The 24,797-nt window shown below is 59.6% G+C and overlaps 2 protein-coding genes across 2 annotated transcripts; both read right to left on the bottom strand.

Annotated features, from left to right (window-relative positions):
• Positions 1–356: 356 nt before the first annotated feature.
• On the bottom strand, positions 357–10,369 carry LOC116184712 (DNA repair protein XRCC1). The gene is made up of 16 exons (XM_077789781.1): positions 10,309–10,369; positions 10,002–10,249; positions 8,731–8,829; positions 7,528–7,692; positions 6,544–6,618; positions 6,043–6,142; positions 5,512–5,533; positions 5,419–5,470; positions 5,196–5,266; positions 3,716–4,111; positions 3,478–3,594; positions 2,239–2,397; positions 1,368–1,444; positions 1,184–1,274; positions 652–727; positions 357–566 (listed from the first exon to the last, which is right to left on the bottom strand). The coding sequence occupies exons 1-16, from the start codon at positions 10,367–10,369 to the stop codon at positions 435–437; spliced, it is 1,941 nt and encodes a 646-aa protein (XP_077645907.1). The 3' UTR covers positions 357–434.
• Positions 10,370–10,572: 203 nt separating this feature from the next.
• On the bottom strand, positions 10,573–22,377 carry LOC110481565 (nonsense-mediated mRNA decay factor SMG9; the record flags this gene model as incomplete). The annotated part of the gene is given in 12 exon segments (XM_077789780.1): positions 10,573–10,804; positions 11,526–11,667; positions 13,104–13,203; positions 13,206–13,228; positions 15,264–15,371; positions 16,409–16,512; positions 17,711–17,796; positions 17,869–17,964; positions 19,262–19,373; positions 20,450–20,562; positions 20,645–20,742; positions 22,128–22,377. Coding segments are annotated over 12 exon segments (1,311 nt in total), but the record flags the coding sequence as incomplete, so codon positions are not given.
• Between the last annotated feature and the right edge of the window lie 2,420 nt (positions 22,378–24,797).

The raw sequence follows: 24,797 nt of genomic DNA, 5'->3' as shown, positions 1-24,797 counted from the left end.
GAATATATTATTCTCAATACTTTTTAATACCTTAATATATATTAAAGGTATTTTAAGAATATATTATCCTCAATGCTTTTTAATATTCATTATAACAGAGTTCTGTAATTTTATAACATTTATTATTTATTTAATAATACTTATAAAGATATAATTATGAAATGCTACATTTAATAAAAGTTATAATACTTAAACTTTTAATATCCTTATCCGTAATTTTATTTTTAATGCTTTAACAAAAATCCATTTTTATATTAATTAATTAAGAGGCAACGCTCCTTTAAGAAGCCACGCCCACCCTTTCAAAGCCCCGCCCACTCCCTTAACCCTCATTAATTAATTAACCAATTCATCAATTTCTACCCAAATTCTCTTTATTCGAAATGGAAAAGGGGGCGTGGCCGGGGGGAAGGGGGTGGGGCGCGCCGATGACGTCACAGCGGCGCCGATGACGTCATCGCTGACGTCACCAGGAAGGGCTGGGCCGGCAGGGGGCGCTGCCGCTGCCCGCAGAGCAGCAGCCAATGGGGACGCACCACGAGCAGCGAGGGGCGGAGCTTCAGCGCCTGCCGAGGGGGCGGAGCTTGGGGTTAATTAAAAACCGGGGGGCGGGGCTTGGGGAGCCACGCCCCCCCCGGGGTGGGGCCACACCTCCTGGAGGGCGGGGTCGCGGTCCTGTGATGTCACCACGTGCGTCACCGAGGCGTCCAATGAGGCGGCCAGGGAGCTGCAGGAGCAGTACGGACCAGTGAAAACCAGTATGGACCAGTAAAAACCAGTACGGACCAGTGAAAACCAGTATGGACCAGTACGGACCAGTAAAAACCAGTATGGACCAGTAAAAACCAGTATGGACCAGTACAGACCAGTGAAAACCAGTATGGACCAGTAAAAACCAGTACAGAGCAGTGAGAGCTCCCAGTCCCTCCCAGTACAAACCAGTGACCCCCAACCCCCCTTTAACCCTTTCCCAGTTTATCCCAGTACAAACCAGTGACCCCCAACCCCCCTTTAACCCTTTCCCAGTTTGTCCCAGTATAAACCAGTCCCCCCCAAACCCCTTTAAACCTTTCCCAGTTTATCCCAGTATAAACCAGTCCCCCCAAACCCCTTTAACCCTTTCCCAGTTCCTCCCAGTCCCTCCCAGTCCCTCCCAGTCCAAACCAGTCCGTCCCAGTCTCACCCTCCGAACGCCACCACGAAGCGCCGCAGCTGCCGCCCCTCCCCCGCGGGGAAGTCGCCGTGCAAAAAGAACTTTTTGTCCTCAAAAAAATCTGCGGGAGGGGGAGGGGCCCCCAAAAAACGGGGGGGGGGGCGTGGTCAGAGCCTGGGGAGGGGGAGGGGCAGGGCGGGGGAGGGGCACGCACCGGGCAGGGGGGGGATGGGCTCCTCCCCCTCCTCGTCCTCGCTGTTCTCCTCGGTGGAGCCGCCGTAGGGGTCCGAGCTGGGGGAGGGGACAGGTGAGGCCACGCCCACCTCGGGTGGGGCCACGCCCACCTCAGGTGAGGCCACGCCCACCTCAGGTGAGGCCACACCCACCTCAGGTGCGACCCCGAATGATTCAGGTGAGGCCACGCCCACCTCGGGTGGGGCCACGCCCACCTCAGGTGAGGCCACACCCACCTCAGGTATGACCTCGAATGATTCAGGTGAGGCCACGCCCACCTCAGGTGTGACCCCCAATGATTCAGGTGAGGCCACGCCCACCTCGGGTGGGGCCACGCCCACCTCAGGTGAGGCCACGCCCACCTCAGGTGTGACCCCCAATGATTCAGGTGAGGCCACGCCCACCTCGGGTGAGGCCACGCCCACTCCATGTGTGGTCACGCCCACCTCAGGTGTGGCCCAAAATGTTCCAGGTGAGGCCACGCCCACCTCAGGTGAGGCCACGCCTACCTCATGTGTGACCCATAATTCAGGTGGAACCACGCCCACCTTAGGTGTGACCCCAAATGATTCAGGTGAGGCCACGCCCACCTCAGGTGAGGCCACACCCACCTCATGTGTGACCCAAAATGTTCCAGGTGAGGCCACGCCCACCTCAGGTGTGACCTCAAATTATTCAGGTGAGGCCACGCCCCATTCAGTTGAGACCACGCCCACTCCATGTGTGGCCACGCCCCATTCAGGTGAGGCCACGCCCACCTCAGACACAGCCACGCCCCCTTGTGGCCCCGCCCACCGCAGGAATGGCCACACCCACTCCCCGCGTGGCCCCGCCCCTCAGCCCGGACTCACTCTTCTGATTGGCCGTCGCTGTCAGCTGACTCGGGGGGCGTGGTCCCAGGTGTGTCCAGGTGCGCCGGCCCCGCCCCTTTCCCGTCCTGGGCGGGGGGCGGGGCTTCCTCAGGCCCCTCCCCCTCGCTGCTGGAGGAGGCGGGGCCGTCCAGCAGGTACCTGGGGGCGGGGCGGCGCTGAGCCACGCCCACCGGGGGGCGTGGCCTCACCCAGCCCCTCCCAGGTGGGCGTGGCCACAAAAATCCTCTGGGTGTGGCCAAAGGGGCGTGGCCTGGATGGGTGTGTCCCCCAGGTGGGCGTGGCCTATCGGGGCGTGTCCCCAGGTGTGTGTTTCCCCCACAGGTGCCCCGAAATGTGCCCAGGTAAATGCCCAGGTGTGATCCCATCCCCACCCAGGTGTGCCCAGGTGTGCCAGGTGTATCTCAGCTGTGCCCAGGTGTGATCCTATCCACCCCCAGGTGTGTTTTTAACCCTCTCAGGTGTATTTCAGGGACCCAGGTGTGCCCAGGTGTGCCTCAGGTGTGCCCAGGTATGATCCCATCCCCACCCAGGTGTGCCCAGGCGTGTTTTTATCCCTCTCAGGTGCATTTCAGGTACCCAGGTGTGCCCAGGTGTGTCTCGGTGTGCCCAGGTATGCCTCAGGTGTGCCCAGGTATGACCCCATCCCCCCCCAGGTGTGCCCAGGTGTGTTTCTATTCCTCTGAGGTGTATTTCAGGTACCCAGGTGTGCCCCCAGGTGTGCCCAGGTATGCTAGGTGTGTCTCAGGTGTGCCCCCAGGTGTGCCCAGGTGCATATCAGGTGTGCAGGTGTATCCCTGGTGTGCCCAGGTGTATCCCAGGTGCCCCCAGGTGTGCCCAGGTGCACTCACGGCCCGCAGCTCATCCTCCTGCCCTCCCTCTGGCACGCCCAGATCCATCCAGGTGCCCCCAGGTGCCCCCAGGTGTGCCCAGGTGTGCCCCCAGGTGTCCCAGGTGCGCCAGGTGCACTCACGGCCCGCAGCTCATCCTCCTGCCCTCCCTCTGGCACGCCCAGATCCATCCAGGTGTCCCCAGGTGTGTTTCTATCCCTCTCAGGTGTGCCCAGGTGTGCCCAGGTGTATCCCAGGTGTGCCTGGTGTATCTCAGGTGTGCCCCCAGGTGTGCCCAGGTGTGCCAGGTGTATCCCAGGTGTGCCCCCAGGTGTGCCCAGGTGTATCCCTGGTGTGCCCAGGTGTGCCCAGGTGCGCCAGGTGCACTCACGGCCCGCAGCTCATCCTCCTGCCCTCCCTCTGGCACGCCCAGATCCATCCAGGTGCCACCACGACCCCGCCCTGCTGCCGCGCCCGCGCCGCCTTCGGCGTCCTGGCGAACGCGCACCTGCCCAGGTAACACCAAAAAAAACCCCAAAAAACGAATTAAACAAAATTAAAAACCCCGAGCGCGGCCTCCTCCCCGCCCAGGGGGCGTGGCCTCAGAGGGGACGGGGGGGTTCACCTACACCAGGTGAGTGCACTCAGGTGTCCAGTCGGGCCGGTAGTCGGCGCCCAGCGCCGCGGCCGCCGCCCGCAGGTGAGCCCGCAGAGGGTTCTGGAAGCCGCTCAGGGCCAGCACCACGCCCCCCAGAACCGCGCCCCCCGAGTTTTTGGGGGGTCCCGAATTTTTTGGGGAGGGTCCTCCCGGCTTTTTGGGGGGTGCCGGGTTTTTTTGGGAGGGTCCTCCCGGGTTTTTGGGGGTTGCTGAATTTTTTTGGGAGGGTCCTCCCGAGTTTTTGGGGGGTGCCGGGTTTTTTGGGGAGGGTCCCAGATTTTTTGGGGGGGTTTTTTTGGGTTTCTTGGGGGTGGTGCCGTTGGTGGGGGAGGGGGGGGTGGGGGAGGGGGGGGCGGCGCTTGGGGGGCTGTGGGAGAAAAAAAAATGGGGGGGGGGGTGTTCAGGTAAGGTTTGGGGGGTCCCAGGTGGGGTTTGGGGGGGCCCAGGTGGGATTTGGGGGTTCCCAGGTGGGGTTTGGGGGGGCCCAGGGGGGATTTGGGGGGGCCCAGGTGGGATTTGGGGGGGCCCAGGTGGGGTTTGGAGGGTCCCAGGTGGGGTTTGGGGGGGCCCAGGTGGGGTTTGGGGGGGCCCAGGTGGGGCTTGGGGGGTCCCAGGTGTCGTTTGGAAATCCCCAGGTAGGGTTGGGGGGGCCCAGGTGGGGTTTGGGGGTCCCAGGTTGGGTTTGGAGGGTCCCAGGTGGGATTTGGGGTCCCAGGTGGGGTTTGGGGGGCCCAGGTGGGGTTTGGGGGGTCCCAGGTGGGGTTTGGGGGGCCCAGGTGGGGGTTTGGGGGCCCCAGGTGGGGTTTGGGGGTTCCAGGTGGGGTTTGGGGGTTCCAGGTGGGGTTTGGGGGGTCCCAGGTGGGGTTTGGAGGGTCCCAGGTGGGGTTTGGGGGTCTCAGGTGTGATTTCAGGGAGTTTTGGGGTCCCAGGTGAGATTTTGGGTTCCCCAGGTGTGCTCAGGTGAGGTTTGGAGCCCCCCAGGTGTGCCCAGGTGTATTTTGGGGTCCTCCACGTGTATTTTGGGGTTCCCCAGGTGTGCCCAGGTGTGTTTTTCAGGTTCCCCAGGTATACCCAGGTGCATTTCGGGGTCCCCCAGGAGTGCCCAAGGGAAGGTTTGGAGCCCCCCAGGTGTGCCCAGGTGTATTTTGGGGTCCCCCAGGTGTATTTTGGGGTCCCCCAGGTGTGCCCAGGTGTATTTTGAGGTCCCCCAGGTGCATTTCGGGGTCCCCCAGGTGTGCCCAGGTGTGTTTTTCAGGTCCCCCAGGTGTGCCCAGGTGTATTTTGGGGTCCCCCAGGTGTATTTTGGGGTTCCCCAGGTGTGCCCAGGTGCATTTCGGGGTCCCCCAGGTGTGCCCAGGTGTATTTTGGGGTTCCCCAGGTGTGCCCAGGTGTATTTTGGGGTCCCCCAGGTGCATTTCGGGGTCCCCCAGGTGTGCCCAGGTGCGCCTCACCTGTGTGACGTCACTGCTGCCCTGCAGCGCGGCCGAGGCGTAGCTGGGCCCGGGGGGGGCCTGGGCGGGGGCTGGGGGGGGAGGGGAGACCGTGAGGGGTGGGGGAGGGGCTTACCTGGGTGGGGGAGGGGCTGTATGGGGAGGGGGAGGGGCTGAATGGGGAGGGGCTGTATGGGGAGGGGCTTACCTGGGTGGGGGAGGGGCTTACCTGGGAGGGGCTTACCTGGGTGGGGGAGGGGCTGTATGGGGAGGGGCTTACCTGGGAGGGGGAGGGGCTGTATGGGGAGGGGGAGGGGCTTACCTGGGAGGGGCTTACCTGGAGTGGGGGAGGGGCTTATCTGGGTGGGGGAGGGGCTGTATGGGGAGGGGGAGGGGCTTACCTGGGAAGGGGAGGGGCTCACCTGGGGTGGGGGAGGGGCTTATCTGGGTGGGGGAGGGGCTGTATGGGGAGGGGGAGGGGCTGAATGGGGAGGGGCTGTATGGGGAGGGGGAGGGGCTTACCTGGGAGGGGGAGGGGCTTACCTGGGGTGGGGGAGGGGCTTATCTGGGTGGGGGAGGGGCTGTATGGGGAGGGGGAGGGGCTTACCTGGGAAGGGGCTCACCTGGGGTGGGGGAGGGGCTTATCTGGGTGGGGGAGGGGCTGTATGGGGAGGGGGAGGGGCTTACCTGGGAAGGGGCTCACCTGGGGTGGGGGAGGGGCTTATCTGGGTGGGGGAGGGGCTGTATGGGGAGGGGGAGGGGCTTACCTGGGAAGGGGCTCACCTGGGGTGGGGGAGGGGCTTATCTGGGTGGGGGAGGGGCTGTATGGGGAGGGGGAGGGGCTGTATGGGATGGGGGAGGGCCTTACCTGGGGTGGGGGAGGGGCGGCGGTAGAACAGGGCCCCGGGGGGGCGCCGGGGGCTCCCCTCCCCCTCCTGGCGCAGCGTGAAGGGACCCAGGCGGCGGCGCTGGGGGAGGGGCACGGCGGTCACTCGGGGTCACTCGGGGTCAGGGGTCACTCGGGGTCACTCGGGGTCACTCAGGGTCACTCGGGGTCACTCGGGGGTCACTCGGGGTCACTCAGGGTCACTCATTGGTCACTCATTGGTCACTCATTGGTCACTCACTGGTCACTCATGGTCACTCATGGTCACTCAGGGTCACTCAGTGGTCAGTGGTCACTCAGGGTCACTCACTGGTCACTCAGTGGGTCACTGGTCACTCATGATCACTCATGGTCACTCATTGGTCACTCACTGGTCACTCATTGGTCACTCTGGTCACTCAGTAGGTCAGTGGTCACTCATTGGTCACTCACTGGTCACTCAGGGTGACTTGTGGTCACTCTGGTCACTCATTGGTCACTCACCGGGGCCGGGGGCGGTTCCTCGCCCTCCTCAGGGGCCGCGAACACCCGGATGAAGGCGAGGCCGTAGGGGCGGCTCTGGGGGCGGGGCCAACAGGTGAGTCCTGACCAGGTGACCCTGACCAGGTGACCCTGACCAGGTGAGTCCTGACCAGGTGACCCTGACCAGGTGACCCTGACCAGGTGAGCCATGACCGCCCCCCCCCCAGGTGCCCTCCCTGCCCCTCAGGTGAGCCCTGACCCTCCCCAGGTGAGCCCTGACCCTCCCCAGGTGAGCTCCTCCCCCTCTCAGGTGAGCCCTGACCCTCCCCAGGTGCCCTCCCTGTCCCTCAGGTGTGCTCTGACCCCACCAGGTGAGCCCCAGGTGCCCCCTGCCCGCCCAGGTGTGCTCTGCCCCTCCCAGGTGAGCCCCAGGTGCCCCCTGCCCCCCCCAGGTGTGCTCTGACCCCCTCAGGTGAGCTCCAGGTGTCCCCTGCCCCCCTCAGGTGCCCTCTCAGCCCCCCCAGGTGAGCCCCAGGTGCCCCCTGCCCCCTCCAGGTGAGCCCCAGGTGCCCCCTGCCCCCCCCAGGTGCCCCCTGCCCGCCCCAGGTGCCCCCTGCCCGCCCCAGGTGCGCCCCAGGTGCCCCCTGCCCCCCCCCAGGTGCGCCCCAGGTGCCCCCTGCCCCCCCCCAGGTGCGCTCTGACCCCTCCAGGTGCGCCCCAGGTGCCCCCTGCCCCACCCAGGTGTGCTCTGACCCCCCCAGGTGAGCTCCAGGTGCCCCTTGCCCCGCCCAGGTGCGCTCTGCCCCCCCCAGGTGCGCTCTGACCCCTCCAGGTGAGCTCCAGGTGCCCCTTGCCCCGCCCAGGTGCGCTCTGACCCCTCCAGGTGAGCCCCAGGTGCGCCCTGCCCCCCCCAGGTGCGCCCCAGGTGCCCCCTGCCCCTCCAGGTGCCCTCCCAGTCCCCCCAGGTGAGCCCCAGGAGCCCCCTGCCCGCCCAGGTGCGCTCACCTGGCAGTAGGGCTGGCTCAGCACCACCTGCAGCCGGTCCCACCTGGCCGTGGGCGTGGCCGGACGCTTGACCAGCGCCTCGGGCCCGAAGAGCCGCACCCGGCCCGGCCCCGCCCCCGCCCGGCTCTCGCTGGGCGACATCAGCGCCGCGCTGGGCAGCAGCACCTGCGGGCACAGGTAAGGCTCAGGTGTGCCCAGGTACCCCCAGGTGTGCCCAGGTATGGTTTAGGTGTGCCCAGGTACCCCCAGGTGTGCACCCACCTGTGCCCAGGTAAGGTTTAGGTGTGCCCAGGTACCCCCAGGTGTGCCCAGGTGTGTTTTTGGGTGCCCAGGTGTGTTTTTAGCTGTGCCCAGATGTGTGTTTTGGTGTCCCAGGTGTGCCCAGGTGCCCCAGGTGTGTTTTTGGGTGCCCGGGTGTGCCCAGGTGTGTTTTTAGTTGTGCCCAGGTGCCCCAGGTGTGTTTTTGGGTGCCCCAGCTGTGCCCAGGTGTGTTTTTAGCTGTGCCCAGCTGTGTTTTTGGGTGCCCAGATGAGCCCAGGTGCCCCAGGTGTGTGTTTGGGTGTCCCAGGTGTGCCCAGGTGCCCCAGGTGTATTTTTGGGCACCCCAGGTGTGCCCAGGTGTATTTTTGGGTGCCCCCGGTGTGCCCAGCTGTGTGTTTGGGTGTCCCAGGTGTGCCCAGATGTGTTTTTAGCTGTGCCCAGGTGTGTTTTTGGGTGCCCCAGCTGTGCCCAGGTGTGTTTTTAGCTGTGCCCAGGTGTGTGTTTGGGTGCCCAGGTGTGTTTTTAGCTGTGCCCAGGTGTGTGTTTGGGTGCCCAGGTGTGCCCAGGTGCCCCAGGTGTATTTTTGGGCACCCCAGGTGTGCCCAGGTGTGTTTTTGGGTGCCCAGGTGTATTTTTAGCTGTGCCCAGGTGTGTGTTTGGGTGCCCAGGTGTGCCCAGGTGTGTTTTTAGCTGTGCCCAGGTGTGTGTTTGGGTGCCCAGGTGTGTTTTTGGGTGCCCAGGTGTGTTTCTCGCTGCGCCCAGGTGTGTGTTTGGGTGCCCAGGTGTGCCCAGGTGTGTTTTTAGCTGTGCCCAGGTGTGTGTTTGGGTGCCCAGGTGTGCCCAGGTGTGTTTTTGGGTGCCCAGGTGTGCTCAGGTGTGTTTCTCGCTGTGCCCAGGAGTGTGTTTGGGTGCCCAGGTGTGCCCAGGTGCCCACGGGCTCACCTGGAAGTCGCCCCCGGCCGAGGAGCCCAGCAGCACCTCCACGAAGGCGGCGCCGTCGTTGCCGACGTGCAGGGAGTGAATGGGGCGGGTGTCACCCAGCTGGGGGAGCCACCAGTATAAACCAGTATAAACCAGTACAGACCAGGATAAACCAGTACAAACCAGTACAGAGCAGTATGAACCAGTACAGACCAGTACAAACCAGTATAAACCAGTACGGAGCAGTATGAACCAGTGCAGACCATTTCTGCCCCACTCAGGAGGAGCCTCCCAGTTCCCTCCCAGTCCCTCCCAGTTTATCCCAGTCCCTCCCAGTTCCCTCCCAGTCCCCGCCAGTCCCTCCCAGTTCCCTCCCAGTCCCTCCCAGTCCCTCCCAGTTCATCCCAGTCCCTCCCAGTTTGTCCCAGATTATCCCAGTTCAGCCCCACTGCCCTCCCAGTTGGTCCCAGTTTGTCCCAGTCCCCTCCCACTACATCCCAGTAACCCCCAGTCCCCTCCCAGTGCCCCCAAACCCCCTCTCAGTCACCCCCAGTCCCTTCCCAGTCCATCCCAGTTTATCCCAGTCCATCTTAATCCCCTCCCAGTTTATCCCAGTTCCCCTCGATGCCCTCCCAGTCCATCCCAGTCTCTCCCAGTCCATTCCAATCCTCTCCAAGTGTATCCCAGTTACTCCCAGTCTATCCCAGTCCCTCCCAATCCCCCCAAACCCTCTTCCAATTTATCCCAGTCCCCCCCAATCCCCTCCCAGTTTATCCCAGTCCCTCTCAATCCCCTCCCAGTCCACCCCAGTTCATCCCAGTCCCTCCCAATCCCTTCCCAGTCTATCCCAGTCCTTCCTAATCCCTTCCCAGTTCATCCCAATCCCCTCCCAGTTTGTCCCAGTCCATCCCAGTCCCCCTCAATCCCCTCCCAGTCCCCGCCAGTCCCTCCCAGTTTATCCCAGTCCCCTCCCAGTTTATCCCACTCCTCTCCCAGTCCCTTCCCAGTTACTCCCAGTCCCCGCCAGTCCCTCCCAGTTTATCCCAGTCCCTCCCAGTTCATAGTTCATCCCAGTCCCAGTTCATCCCAGTTTCCTCCCAGTTTATCCCACTCCTCTCCCAGTCCCTCCCAGTTCATCCCAGTCCTCTCCCAGTCCCTCCCAGTTCATCCCAGTCCCCTCCCAGTTTATCCCACTCCTCTCCCAGTCCCTCCCAGTTAACCCAGTCCCCTCCCACTTTATCCCACTCCCCTCCCAGTCCCTCCCAGTCCCTCCCAGTTACCCCCAGCCCCACCTCCAGCACCACGCTCAGCTGTTTCTCGCCCGCCGCCGCTCCCCTCCACTTCCCGCCATCCTCGGGCCGCAGCAGATTCTCCGCCGGGTGCCGCTGCGGACGCACCGAACCCTCAGAACCGAGCCCCGGTACCGCCGAGCCCAGCCCGGCTCCTCCCGAACCTCCCCGGGACCCACCGGGTCCGCGCTGGTCACCGACACCACCCGGGCGAACGGGATCTCCGCCATGAGGGCCGCGCCGGAAGTCCCCTCAGAGCGGCACCGGAAGCCGCCTCAGCGCCGCACCGGAAGTCGCCTCAGCGCCGCACCGGAAGTCGCCTCAGCGCGCCCTCCCGGGCCGCTCTGCTCCGCGCGACTCTGGGGCTCCATAGCGCGCGCCCATTGGCTGCGCGCATGCGCGGGGCGCGCTCTACCCGCGCGTCCTCCCAGCGGAGTTTTTCCCGCCTTTTTCCAAGCGCGGGAAGCCGTGAGGGGAAAGGAAATAATTAAACCTCCGCCAGGGTAATTAAGCTTCATTAATCCTTAGGGAAAGGCAATTAATCACGACTTGGCGCTAATTAAGACAAAGAAAAGGCGCTTTGGGCTGTTTATTAGCGCGGGGGGAGCCGCCTCAGAGCCGTGAGGGGAAAGGAGATAAGGAAACCTCGGCGAGGGTAATTAGGCGTCATTAATTAACGAGGGGGGTCGTTAATGAAGAGCAGCACGAGGCTCCCAGTGCTCCCAGTTTATCCCAGTAAGCGGCCGTACTCAGCCAGGGCTGAGGATTTCTTCACCCCGTCCCAAATGCGGGCGGCGTAGTGGAACCTGCACCAGTATGGACCAGTATAAACCAGTATATACCAGTATAAACCAGTACGGACCAGTATAAACCAGTACGGACTGGTACAGGTAATGAGCACCCTCCCAGTTCCCCCCAGTTCGCTCCCAGTCCCCTCCCAGTTTATTCCAATCCCCTCCCAGTATAAACCAGTAACCCCGAATCCCCTCCCAGTATAAACCAGTCCCCCCAAATCCCCTCCCAGTATAAACCAGTAACCCCAAATCCCCTCCCAGTATAAACCAGTAACCCCGAATCCCCCTTTAACCCTTTCCCAATCCCCTCCCAGTTCCCCCCAGTCCCCTCCCAGTATAAACCAGTCCCTCCCAATCCCTTCCCAGTTGCTCACAGTCCCCTCCCAGTCCCTCCCAGTATAAACCAGTAACCCGAAATCTCCATTTAACCCTCTCCCAGTTCCTCCCAGTCACCCCCAAACTCCTCCCAGTCCCTCCCAGTATAAACCAGTAACCCCAAAACCCCATTTAACCCTTTCCCAGTCCCTCCCAGTATAAACCAGTACCCCCAAACCCCCTTTAACCCTTTCCCAACCCCTCCCAGTCCCCTCCCAGTATAAACCAGTTACCCCAAATCCCCTTTTAACCCTTTCCCAACCCCTCCCAGTATAAACCAGTGCCCCAAACCCCCTTTAACCCTTTCCCAGCCCCTCCCAGTCCCCCCCGAAGCCCTCCCAGTATAAACCAGTCTCACCAGTTGCGCTCGGTCAGCAGGCTGTGGGATAACTGGGAGCGCGCGGCCGCCAGGACCCTCCCCCGCAGCCGGGCCAGGAGCCCCCCCAGCCCCCCCCGGCCGCGGAACGGGGGCAGGGCCGGGAACAGCGCCCCTCCCCCACCTGCGGGGTTCGTACTGGTTTGTACTGGGATAAACTGGGAGGGACGGGTTTATACTGGGTTTGGACTGGGAGGGGGTTTGGGGAGCACGGGGAGGGACTGGGACGTACTGGGATGGACTGGAATGGACTGGGAGGGGGTTTGAGGGGGCTGGGGTGGGTTTGGAGGGGATTGGGGTAGACTGGGATGGACTGGGATATACTGGTTTATACTGGTTTGGACTGGTTTGGACTGGTTTATACTGGTTTGAACTGGTTTATACTGGTTTGGACTGGGACGGGGTTTGGGGAGCACCGGGATGGACTGGGCCATACTGGGATGGACTGGGAGTGGGTTTGGGGGGGGTCTGGGGTGGGTTCAGAGGGGACTGGGATATACTGGGCCATACTGGGATGTACTGGGATGGACTGGGAGGAGGTTTGGGGGGTCTGGGGTGGGTTCAGAGGGGACTGGGGTGTACTGGGATGTACTGGGCCATACTGGGATGTACTGGGATGTACTGGGATGGACTAGGAGGGGGTTTGGGGGGGATTAGGCTGTACTGGGATATAGTGGGCCATACTGGGATGGACTGGGATGTACTGGGAGTGGGTTTGGGGGGTCTGGGATGGGTTCAGAGGGGACTGGGCCATACTGGGATGTACTGGGCCATACTGGGATGGACTGGGATGGACTGGGAGGAGGTTTGGGGGGTCTGGGATGGGTTTAGACCGGACTGGGCTGTACTGGGATGGACTGGGAGGAGGTTTGAGGGGTCTGGGGTGGGTTCAGAGGGGACTGGGCTGTACTGGGTTGTACTGGGGTGTACTGGGCCATACTGGGATGGACTGGGATGGACTGGGAGGAGGTTTGGGGGATCTGGGGTGGGTTCAGAGGGGACTGGGCCATACTGGGATGTACTGGGATGGACTGGGATGGACTGGGAGGGGGTTTGGGGGGAATTAGGCTGTACTGGGATATACTGGGCCATACTGGGATGGACTGGGAGGAGGTTTGGGGGGGTCTGGAGTGGGTTCAGAGGGGACTGGGATGTACTGGGCTGTACTGGGAGGGGGTTTGGGGGGGATTAGGGTGTACTGGGATATACTGGGCCATACTGGGATGGACTGGGATGTACTGGGATGTACTGGGCTGTACTGGGATGGACTGGGAGGAGGTTTGGGGGGTCTGGGGTGGGTTCGGAGGGGACTGGGCCATACTGGGCTGTACTGGGCCATACTGGGATGTACTGGGCCATACTGGGATGTACTGGGCTGTACTGGGATGTACTGGGAGGAGGTTTGGGGGGTCTGGGATGGGTTCAGAGGGAACTGGGGTGTACTGCGTTGTACTGGGCCATACTGGGATGTACTGGGAAGGGGCCCAGGGTGCCCAGGGGCTGTCTCTGGGGACCCGCACTGGTCCGTACTGGTCCGTACTGGTCCGTACTGGTCCGCACTGGTCTCACCTCGGGGCAGGGCGTCCTCGGGCTCCTCCTCCAGGGGCGGCAGCAGGAACAGATTCACCTCGGGCTCGGGGGGGGGCCCGGGGGGGAGGGGAGGAGCTCCCGCATGGACAGCGAGCCTGGGGGGCCAAAATCACCCCAAAATTATCCCGAAATTATCCCGAAATTATCCTGAAATCATCCTGAAATTATCCCGAAATCATCCTGAAATTATCCCGAAATTATCCTGAAATCATCCTGAAATTATCCCGAAATTATCCCGAAATTATCCCGAAATTATCCCAAAATCATCCTGAAATTATCCCAAAATCACCCCAAAATTATCCCAAAATTATCCTGAAATTATCCCGAAATTATCCTGAAATTATCCTGAAATTATCCCAAAATCATCCTGAAATTACCCCGAAATCATCCTGAAATTATCCTGAAATTATCCTGAAATTATCCCGAAATTATCCCAAAATCATCCTGAAATTATCCTGAAATTATCCCAAAATCATCCTGAAATTATCCTGAAATTATCCCAAAATCATCCTGAAATTATCCTGAAATTATCCCGAAATTATCCCAAAATCATCCTGAATTTATCCTGAAATTATCCCGAAATTATCCCAAAATCACCCCAAAATTACCCCAAAATCATCCTGAAATTATCCCGAAATTATCCTGAAATTATCCCAAAATCATCCTGAAATTATCCCAAAATTATCCCGAAATCATCCTGAAATTACCCCGAAATCATCCCGAAATTATCCCAAAATCACCCCAAATCACCTCAAAAATCGCCCCCAAAATCACCCTAAAAATCGCCCAAAATCACCCCCAAAATCATCCTGAAATAATCCCAAAATCATCCTGAAATTATCCCAAAATCATTCCGAAATTATCCCAAAATCACCCCCAAAATTACCCCAAAATCACCACCAAAATCAGCAAAAATCTCCCCAAAATCCCCCCAAATCCACCCCAATCCCCCAAAATCCCCCCAAAATCCCCCCAAATCCCCCCAAATTTCCCCAAATCCCCCCAAAATCCCCCCAAAATCCCGCAAATCCCCCCCAAAATCCCCCCAAAATCCCCCAAAATCCCCGAAAATCCCCAAATTTCCCCAAATCCCCCAAAATCCCCCCAAATCCCCCAAAATCCCCCCCAAATCCCCCCAAATTTCCCCAAATTTCCCCAAAATCCCCCAAAATCCCCCAAATCCCCCCCAAATTTTCCAAAATCCCCCCAAATCCCCCCCAAATCCCCCCAAATCCCCCCAAATCCCCCCAAATCCCCTCAAATCCCCCCAAAATCCCCGAAAACCCCCAAATCCCCCCAAAATCCCCCAAATTTCCCCAAATCCCCCAAAATCCCCCAAATCCCCCCCGAAATCCCCCAAATTTCCCCCAAATCCCCCCAAATCCCCCAAATCCCCCCAAATTTCCCCAAATTTCCCCCAAATCCCCCCAAATCCCCCCCAAAATCCCCCCAAATCCCCCAAATTTCCCCAAAATCCCCCCAAAATCCCCCAAATCCCCCCAAAATCCCCCAAATCCCCCCAAAATCCCCCAAAATCCCCGAAAATCCCCAAATTTCCCCAAATTTCCCCAAATCCCCCAAAATCCCCCCCAAAATCCCCCAAATTTCCCCCAAATTTCCCCAAAATCCCCCAAAATCCCCCAAATCCCCCCAAATCCCCCCGAAATCCCCCAAATTTCCCCAAATTCCCCCAAAATCCCCCCAAATCCCCCAAATCCCCCAAATTTCCCCCAAATCCCCCAAATCCCCCCAAAATCCCCCCAAATCCCCCCAAAATCCCCCCCCAAAATCCCCAAATTTCCCCAAATTTCCCCAAATCCCCCCAAAATCCCCCAAATCCCCCCAAATCCCCCCAAATTTCCCCAAAATCCCCCAAATCCCCCCAAAATCCCCCAAATTTCCCCAAATTTCCCCAAATCTCCCCAAATTTCCCCAAATTTCCCCAAATTTCCCCAAATCCCCCAAATTTCCCCAAATTTCCCCAAATTCCCCCAAATTTCCCCAAATTTCCCCAAATCCCCCAAATTTCCCCAAATTTCCCCAAATCCCCCCAAATTTCCCCAAAATCCCCCAAATCCCCCAAATCCCCAAAATCCCCAAATTTCCCCAAAATCCCCCAAATCCCCGTACCGCGGTACTTGAGGCGCGAGTGCGCCATCAGGCGCCCGAGCACTCGCTGCATCTGCCCCACGCGCCGCGGCGAGAACGACTCGGGGGGCGCGCGGGTCTGCACGAACACTGCGGGCAGGGGCACACCTGGCACACCTGGCACACCTGGCACACCTGGGCACACCTGGCACACCTGGTAACCCCAATTCCACCCCAAAAAAACCCAAAAATCCCCTAAAAAACACCCAAAAATCCCAAAATCCTGGGGCTGTTTTTAGCCTGGGGTGGAGAGAACTGATCTGGGCACACCTGGCACACCTGGGCACACCTGGTAACCCCAATTCCACCCCAAAAACCCCAAAAATCCCCTAAAAAACACCCAAAAATCCCAAAATCCTGAGGCTGTTTTTAGTTTGGGGTGGAGAGAACTGATCTGGGCACACCTGGCACACCTGGGCACACCTGGCACACCTGGTAACCCCAATTCCACCCCAAAAAACCCCTAAAAAAACACCCAAAAATCCCAAAATCCTGGGGCTGTTTTTAGTTTGGGGTGGAGAGAATTCACCTGGGCACACCTGGGCACACCTGGCACACCTGGCAGCCCCTAAAAAACCCCAATTCCACCCCAAAAAACCCAAAAATCCCCTAAAAAACCCCAAAATCCTGGAGCCATTTTTAGTTTGGGGTGGAGAGAATTCACCTGGGCACACCTGGCAGACCTGGGGAGGGTCAGGAACTATGGGGCAGATCTGTGGGCCAGATCTATGGGTCAGGATCTATGGGGCAGGTCAGGATCTGTGGGTCTCACCCAGGTGTGGGTCAGATCTATGGGTCAGGATCTATGGGTCAGGTCAGGATCTGTGGGTCAGATCCGTGGGTCTCACCCAAGTGTGGGTCAGATCCGTGGGTCAGATCTATGGGTCAGATCTATGGGTCAGGTCAGGATCTATGGGTCAGATCCGTGGGTCAGGATCTATGGGTCAGGATCTATGGGTCTCACCCAGGTGTGGGTCAGGATCTATGGGTCAGGATCCATGGGTCAGATCCGTGGGTCAGGATCTATGGGGCTCAGATCAGATCCATGGGGCAGGATCTATGGGTCAGATCCGTGGGTCTCACCCAGGTGTGGGTCAGATCTGTGGGTCAGGATCCGTGGGTCTCACCCAGGTGCGGGTAATACTCCGAGGGCTCCTCGGCTCCGGCCCCGCTCGACTCGTGGCTCGGCGACGGCGTCGGTGGCTTCACCATCTCGGCCGTCTGCAGGAACCTGTGGGGCAGTTATGGGGCACTTGTGGGGCACTTGTGGGGCGGTTTGGGGCACTTGTGGGGCACTTTGGGGTGGTTGTGGGGCAGTTTGGGGCACTTGTGGGGCGGTTTGGGGCACTTGTGGGGCACTTGTGGGGCAATTTGGGGCAGTTTTGGGGCGCTTGTGGGGCACTTTGGGGTGGTTGTGGGGCGCTTGTGGGGCACTTGTGGGGTGGTTTGGGGCAGTTTGGGGCACTTTGGGGCAGTTTGGGGCACTTGTGGGGCAGTTTGGGGCACTTTGGGGCAGTTTGGGGCACTTGTGGGGCAGTTTGGGGCACTTTGGGGCACTTGTGGGGCGCTTTGGGGCAGTTTGGGGCAGTTTGGGGCACTTTGGGGCACTTGTGGGGCAGTTTGGGGCACTTGTGGGGCAGTTTGGGGCACTTGTGGGGCGCTTGTGGGGCGCTTTGGGGCAGTTTTGGGGCGGTTTGGGGCAATTTAGGGTCACTTTAGGGTCATTTTTGGGCAGTTTTGGGGTCACTTTGAGGTCAGTTTTGGGCTCATTTTGGGTCATTTTGGGGTCAGTTCTGGGGTCACTTTGGGGTCAGTTTTGGGTCAGTTCTGGGGTCACTTTAGGGTCACTTTTTGGGTCACTTTTGGGGTCACTTTTGGGGTCATTTTGGGTCATTTCTGGGTCACTTTAGGGTCATTTCAGGGTCATTTTTGGACCAGTTTTGGGGTCACTTTGGGGTCATTTTGGGTCAATTTAGGGTCAATTTTGGGGTCACTTTTGGGTCAGTTTTGGGGTCATTTTGGGTCACTCTTGGGTCAGTTCTGGGGTCACTTTGGGGTCATTTTGGGTCATTTCTGGGTCACTTTAGGGTCATTTCAGGGTCATTTTTGGACCAGTTTTGGGGTCACTTTGGGGTCAGTTTTTGGGTCAATTTAGGGTCAGTTTTGGGATAATTTTGGGGTCAGTTCTGGGGTCATTTTAGGGTCAGTTTTGGGATAATTTTGGGTCATTTCTGGGTCACCTTTGTATCAGTTCTGGGGTCACTTTGAGGTCACTCTTGGCTCAGTTCTGGGGTCACTCTGGGGTCACTTTTGGGCTCGTTTTGGCTCATTTTTGGCTCAGTTCTGGGGTCACTCTGGGGTCACTCTGGGGTCACTTTTGGGCTCATTTTGGCTCATTTTGGGTCACTCTGGGGCCCTTTGGGTCTCACCTGTAGAGCCCCAGGTCGGTGAACCAATCCTGCACCAGCAGCACCACGTGGCACACGGTGAACAGGAAGGCGGCGATCTGCAACGACTGCGCGGGGCTGCTCATTAGCATAATCTGCATATCCAGCGCCTCATTAGCATACCAAGACCCCGCCCTCACCTGCGTCTCCACGTAGGCGTGGGGCAGCGCGAACTCCGGCGGAAGCTTCCGGTCGTTGTTGATCAGGTGATCCAGGTGGGCGGGGCTGAGGATGGGCTGGGGGCGTGGCCAAGAGGGGCGTGGCCTGTGAGGCCACGCCCATCCCTCCCGGTATGGTAATGAGGGGGCGGGGAAAGGGGGGGGGTCGGGTAATTAGGGGAGTGGCGGTAGGTAGGGTAATTATGGTAATTGGGGTGATTACAGTAATTAGGGTATTTACGGTAAATGGGGTAATTATGTTAATTAGGTCAAAGATGGTAATTAGGGTATTTACGGTAAATGGGGCAATTATGGTAATTAGGCCGAAGATGGTAATTACGGTAATTGGAGCAATTAACGGCAATTGGGGTAATTACGGTAAATGGGGCAATTATGGTAATTAGGTCAAAGATGGTAATTAGGGTATTTACGGTAAATGGGGCAATTATGGTAATTAGGCCGAAGATGGTAATTATGGTAATTGGAGCAATTAATGGCAATTGGGGTAATTACGATAAATGGGGTAATTATGGTAATTAGGTCGAAGATGGTAATTAGGGTAATTATGGTAAATGGGGCAATTATGGTAATTAGGGCGAAGATGGTAATTACGGTAATTGGAGCAATTAACAGCAATTGGGGTATTTACGGTAAATGGGGTAATTATGGTAATTAGGCCGAAGATGGTAATTACGGTAATTGGAGCAATTAATAGCAACTGGGGTAATTACAGTAATTAGGGTGATCATGGTAATTAAGCTGAAGATGGCGATTGGGTAATTACGGTAAATGGGGTAATTACAGTAATTGGGGTAATTATGTTAATTAGAGTAAGTAGGGTAATTGGGTAATTACGGTAAATTGAATCATTGGGGTAAATACGGTAATTAGGCTATAAATGTGGTAATTACATCGATTGGGGTAATTAAGGTGATTATGGTGATGAGGCTACGTGTGGCAAATTGAATAATTGGGGCAATTCTGGTAATTGGAGTAATTCTGGTAATTAACTTGATTATGGTAATTTGCCTGGTTATGGTAATTAGGTTAGATATGGTAACTACAATACTTATTTAATTAAAGTAAATTAAATCATTTGGCTTATTACAGTAATGGAGATAATTATGGCAACTGTGATTATGGCGATTAAGATCTACTGCAATCTATTATTATAATTACTGCAACACTGTTAACGACACAAAGTTAATTAAGCACAACTAATCAACTTTCGGGCTAATTTCGAACAACATTCGTGCTAATAATCATCATTTTCACAAACATTAGCGCTAATTAACGGCAGTTAATCCCAGATACTGGTTGATGGGGGGAGCTGGGAGGTAATGAATATTAATTAGCGCTAATTAGCGTTAATTACCTGGGTGTCCAGGAAGAGCACGCGCTCCTGGGTGACGAAGAGGTCGATGCCGCCGGTCTGGGCCCCGCCGCGCTCGCGGAGCTCCGGCGGCTGCGGCCGGAACACGAACGAGCTGCGGGACCAGTTCGGACCAGTATGGACCAGTATGGACCAGTATGGACCAGTACGGACCAGTACGGACCAGTATGGACCAGTGAAAACCAGTACGGACCAGTACGGACCAGTACGGACCAGTATGGACCAGTATGGACCAGTATGGACCAGTATGGACCAGTATGGACCAGTACGGACCAGTATGGACCAGTATGGACCAGTATGGACCAGTGAAAACCAGTATGGACCAGTACGGACCAGTAAAAACCAGTATGGACCAGTGAAGACCAGTATGGACCAGTGAAAACCAGTATGGACCAGTATGGACCAGTACGGACCAGTATGGACCAGTACGGACCAGTACGGACCAGTATGGACCAGTATAAACCAGTGAAAACCAGTATGGACCAGTGAAAACCAGTATGGACCAGTATGGACCAGTAAAAACCAGTATGGACCAGTGAAGACCAGTATGGACCAGTGAAAACCAGTATGGACCAGTATGGACCAGTACGGACCAGTATGGACCAGTATGGACCAGTGAAAACCAGTATGGACCAGTATGGACCAGTATGGACCAGTACGGACCAGTATGGACCAGTACGGACCAGTACGGACCAGTATAAACCAGTGAAAACCAGTATGGACCAGTAAAAACCAGTATGGACCAGTATAAACCAGTATGGACCAGTACGGACCAGTACGGACCAGTAAAAACCAGTATAACCAGTATAAATCAGTAACCCACCCCACTGGCCCCGAAACCCATCCCAGTTCACCCCAATCCCCTCCCAGTACAAACCAGTATAAACCAGTGACCCCAAACCCCATTTTAACCCTTTCCCAGCCCCTCCCAGTACCTCCCAATCCCCTCCCAGTACAAACCAGTAACCCCAAACCCCCTTTAACCCCTCCCAGTATAAACCAGTAACCCCAAACCCCATTTTAACCCTTCCCCCACCCCTCCCAGTACAAACCAGTAACCCAAAACCCCCTTTAACCCTTTCCCATCCCCTCCCAGTATAAACCAGTAACCCCAAACCCCCCTTTAACCCCTCCCCAGCCCCTCCCAGTATAAACCAGTGCTCCCAGTACCGCGGGTCCTCCTCGGGCTGGTTCCCGGCCAGCAGCGACATCACCGTGGACTTGCCGGTGCCCTGCAGCCCCAGCGCCCCCACCACCAGCACGTCCGTCTGCTCCAGCAGGAACTGGGAGCCACTGGGAGTTACTGGGAGCCGCCCGGCCCCGCCCCCCCAGGCCACGCCCCCCCCGCCCCGGCCCCGCCCCCACCTCCAGGGCGCTGTCGCACCAGTTCATCTGCTCGTCCACCAGTTTGATACTGGTTTTCATCTTCTCGGGCGCCGCCAGCCGGGCCTGGGCCTGCGCCGCTGCGGGGGAGGGGCCAGGGAGGGACACGCCCACTTTGGGGACACGCCCACGCGCCGAAAAAACCCCGCCCCCAGCGTTAATTATGCAAAACCCCGCCCCTTTTGTCCGCCCAATCCCCTTGGCTCTCGTCCTTTAGCCCCGCCCACAGCGACCACACCCACAATGACCACACCCAATCACGGCCACACCCACAGACCAAGCCCCGCCCATTCCCAGCCAATCACCTTTAGCCCCGCCCACAGCGACCACACCCATCCATAGCCACGCCCACAACCGCACTGGCCACACCCCCTCAAGCCACGCCCCTGTCCTCCAGCCAATCCCCGCCCTCCTCAAGCCACGCCCCCTCCTCAATCCAATCCCCCTTTAGCCACGCCCCCCTTCAGCCAATCTCCGCCCTCCTCAAGCCACGCCCCTCTCCTCCATCCAATCCCCGCCCTCCTCGAGCCACGCCCCCTCCTCCAGCCAATCCCCGCCTTCCTGAAGCCACGCCCCTCCCTCCAGCCAATCCCTGCCCTCCTCCAGCCAATCCCCGCCCGCCTCAAGCCACGCCCCCTCCTCCATCCAATCCCATCCAGGCCCCCTTTAGCCACGCCCCCTCCAGCCACGCCCCCTCCTTCAGCCAATCCCCACCCTCCTCAAGCCACACCCCTCCCTTCCAGCCAATCCCCACCCTCCTCAAGCCACGCCCCTCCCTTCCAGCCAATCCCCGCCCTCCTCAAACCACGCCCCCTCCTCCAGCCAATCCCCTCAAGCCCCCCCTTTAGCCCCACCCCCTCAAGCCCCGCCCCTCTCCTCCAGCCAATCCCCGCCCTCCTCAAACCACGCCCCCTCCTCCAGCCAATCCCCGCCCTCCTCAGGCCCCGCCCCCTCCCCTCCAGCCAATCCCTTCCCTCCTCAAGCCACGCCCCCTCCCCTCCAGCCAATCCCAGCCCTCCTCAAGCCACGCCCCCTCCTCCAGCCAATCCCCGCCCTCCTGAAACCACGCCCCCTGCTCCAGCCAATCCCCACCCTCCTCAGGCCACGCCCCTCCCTTCCAGCCAATCCCCGCCCTCCTGAAGCCACGCCCCCATCTCCAGCCAATCCCTGCCCTCCTCAAGCCACGCCCCGCCCTTCCATCCAATCCCGCCCTCCTCAAGCCATGCCCCCTGCTCCATCCAATCCCCGCCCTCCTCAAGCCACGCCCCTCTCCTCCAGCCAATCCCCGCCCTCCTCCAGCCAATCCCCGCCCTCCTCAAGCCACGCCCCTCTCCTCCAACCAATCCCCGCCCTCCTCAAGCCACGCCCCCTCCTCCATCCAATCCCATCCAGGTCCCCTTTAGCCACGCCCCCTCAAGCCCCGCCCCTCCCCTCCAGCCAATCCCCTTTAGCCCCGCCCACTCACGGTCCAGCGCGGCGGGCGGGGCCAGGCCGCGGCTGTGCAGTTGATAGACAGGCTGGGTGGGCCGAGGCCCCTCCCTCTCGGTGGGCGGGGCCTGCGGAGGCCCCTCCCCCGCGGCGGCCGAGGCCCCGCCCCCCGCGCGCCCCTCCTCCCCCCGCGCTTTCATCAGCACGATGGGCGGGGCCGGCGCGGGAGGGGGCGGGGCTTGCGCCGGCCCCGCCTTGGGGGCGGGGGGAGGCGGCTGCTGCTGCCCGGAAATGGGAAATGACGTCACGGGGCGTGGCCGCGCCGGGTGGGGAGTGGCCACGCCCCCTTAGATGGCGGCCACGCCCCCCTCAGCTCACCCGCTCGGCCGGGGGCTTGGCCAGGATGATCGGCGTCTTCTGCAGGGGCCCCGCTGGCTCCTCCCCCTGCTCCTGTGGGCGGGGCGGGGTCAGCGTGGCCACGCCCACCACAGCCACGCCCACCCAGGTATGGCCCCGCCCCCTTCCAGGCCTCGCATTGGTCACTATAGGGCTCTAAGCCACGCCCACAGCTGCCACACCCATCTAAGCCACGCCCACGCGATCAGCCGCGCCCTTTGTAGCTGCTGTCAATCATCCCCAAGTCCCACCCACAGGATCTGCCCCACCCTGTGCTGCTGTCAGTCACCCCCAAGCCCCGCCCCTGCCTCAATCTCCACCCCATCACAAGCCCCGCCCACAATATGTCTCTCAATGCCCAAGCCCCGCCCCCACCCCACTCACCCACTGTCAATCACGCCAAGCCCCGCCCTCTCCCCATGCACCCACTGTCAATCACCCCAAGCCCCGCCCTCTCCCCTTTCCCCCACTGTCAATCACCCCAAGCCCCGCCCTCTCCCCTTTCCCCCGCTGTCAATCATCCCAAGCCCCGCCCTCTCCCCATTTACCCACTGTCAATCACCCCAAGCCCCGCCCTCTCCCCATTTACCCACTGTCAATCACCCCAAGCCCCGCCCTCTCCCCTCATTCACTGTCAATCACCCCAAGCCCCGCCCTCTCCCCATTTACCCACTGTCAATCACCCCAAGCCCCGCCCTCTCCCCTTTTACCCACTGTCAATCACCCCAAGCCCTGCCCTCTCCCCATTCCCCCACTGTCAATCACCCCAAGCCCCGCCCTCTCCTCTTTCACCCACTGTCAATCACCCCAAGCCCCGCCCTCTCCCCTCATTCACTGTCAATCACCCCAAGCCCCGCCCTCTCCCCTTTTACCCACTGTCAATCACCCCAAGCCCCGCCCTCTCCCCTTTTACCCACTGTCAATCACCCCAAGCCCTGCCCTCTCCCCATTCCCCCACTGTCAATCACCCCAAGCCCCGCCCTCTCCTCTTTCACCCACTGTCAATCACCCCAAGCCCCGCCCTCTCCCCATTCCCTCAATCACCCCAAGCCCCGCCCTCTCCCCATTCCCCCGCTGTCAATCACCCCAAGCCCCGCCCTCTCCCCTCATTCACTATCACCCCAAGCCCCGCCCTCTCCCCTCATTCACTGTCAATCACCCCAAGCCCCGCCCTCTCCCCATTCCCCCACTGTCAATCCCCCCAAGCCCCGCCCTCTCCCCTTTTCCCCACTGTCAATCATCCCAAGCCCCGCCCTCTCCCCATTCCCCCACAGTCAATCACCCCAAGCCCCGCCCTCTCCCCTTTCCCCCGCTGTCAATCATCCCAAGCCCCGCCCTCTCCCCTTCCCCCGCTGTCAATCACCCCAAGCCCCGCCCTCTCCCCTTTTACCCACTGTCAATCACCCCAAGCCCCGCCCTCTCCCCATTGATTCACTGTCAATCACCCCAAGCCCCGCCCTCTCCCCATTCCCCCACTGTCAATCACCCCAAGCCCCGCCCTCTCCCCATTCCCCGCTGTCAGTCACCCCAAGCCCCGCCCTCTCCCCATTCCCCCCCTGTCAATCACCCCAAGCCCCGCCCTCTCCCCATTCCTTCAATCACCCCAAGCCCCGCCCTCTCCCCATTCCCCCGCTGTCAATCACCCCAAGCCCCGCCCTCTCCCCATTGATTCACTGTCAATCACCCCAAGCCCCGCCCTCTCCCCTTTCACCCACTGTCAATCACCCCAAGCCCCGCCCTCTCCCCATTGATTCACTGTCAATCATCCCAAGCCCCGCCCTCTCCCCTTTCACCCACTGTCAATCACCCCAAGCCCCGCCCTCTCCCCTTTCACCCACTGTCAATCATCCCAAGCCCCGCCCTCTCCCCTTTCACCCACTGTCAATCACCCCAAGCCCCGCCCTCTCCCCTTTCACCCACTGTCAATCACCCCAAGCCCCGCCCTCTCCCCTTTCACCCACTGTCAATCATCCCAAGCCCCGCCCTCTCCCCTTTCACCCACTGTCAATCACCCCAAGCCCCGCCCTCTCCCCTTTCACCCACTGTCAATCATCCCAAGCCCCGCCCTCTCCCCTCACCCACTGTCAATCACCCCAAGCCCCGCCCTCTCCCCATTCACCCACTGTCAATCATCCCAAGCCCCGCCCTCTCCCCTAATTCACTGTCAATCACCCCAAGCCCCGCCCTCTCCCCTTTCCCCCACTGTCAATCACCCCAAGCCCCGCCCTCTCCCCATTCCTTCAATCCCCCCAAGCCCCGCCCTCTCCCCATTCCCCCGCTGTCAATCACCCCAAGCCCCGCCCCCAGGCCC

The sequence above is a fragment of the Lonchura striata genome, chromosome 37 (genome assembly GCF_046129695.1).
Source record: "Lonchura striata isolate bLonStr1 chromosome 37, bLonStr1.mat, whole genome shotgun sequence".
Classification (NCBI taxonomy): domain Eukaryota; kingdom Metazoa; phylum Chordata; class Aves; order Passeriformes; family Estrildidae; genus Lonchura; species Lonchura striata.
The sequence above is the reverse complement of the archived record's forward strand: the minus strand, read 5'-3'. Positions and strand labels throughout refer to the sequence as shown.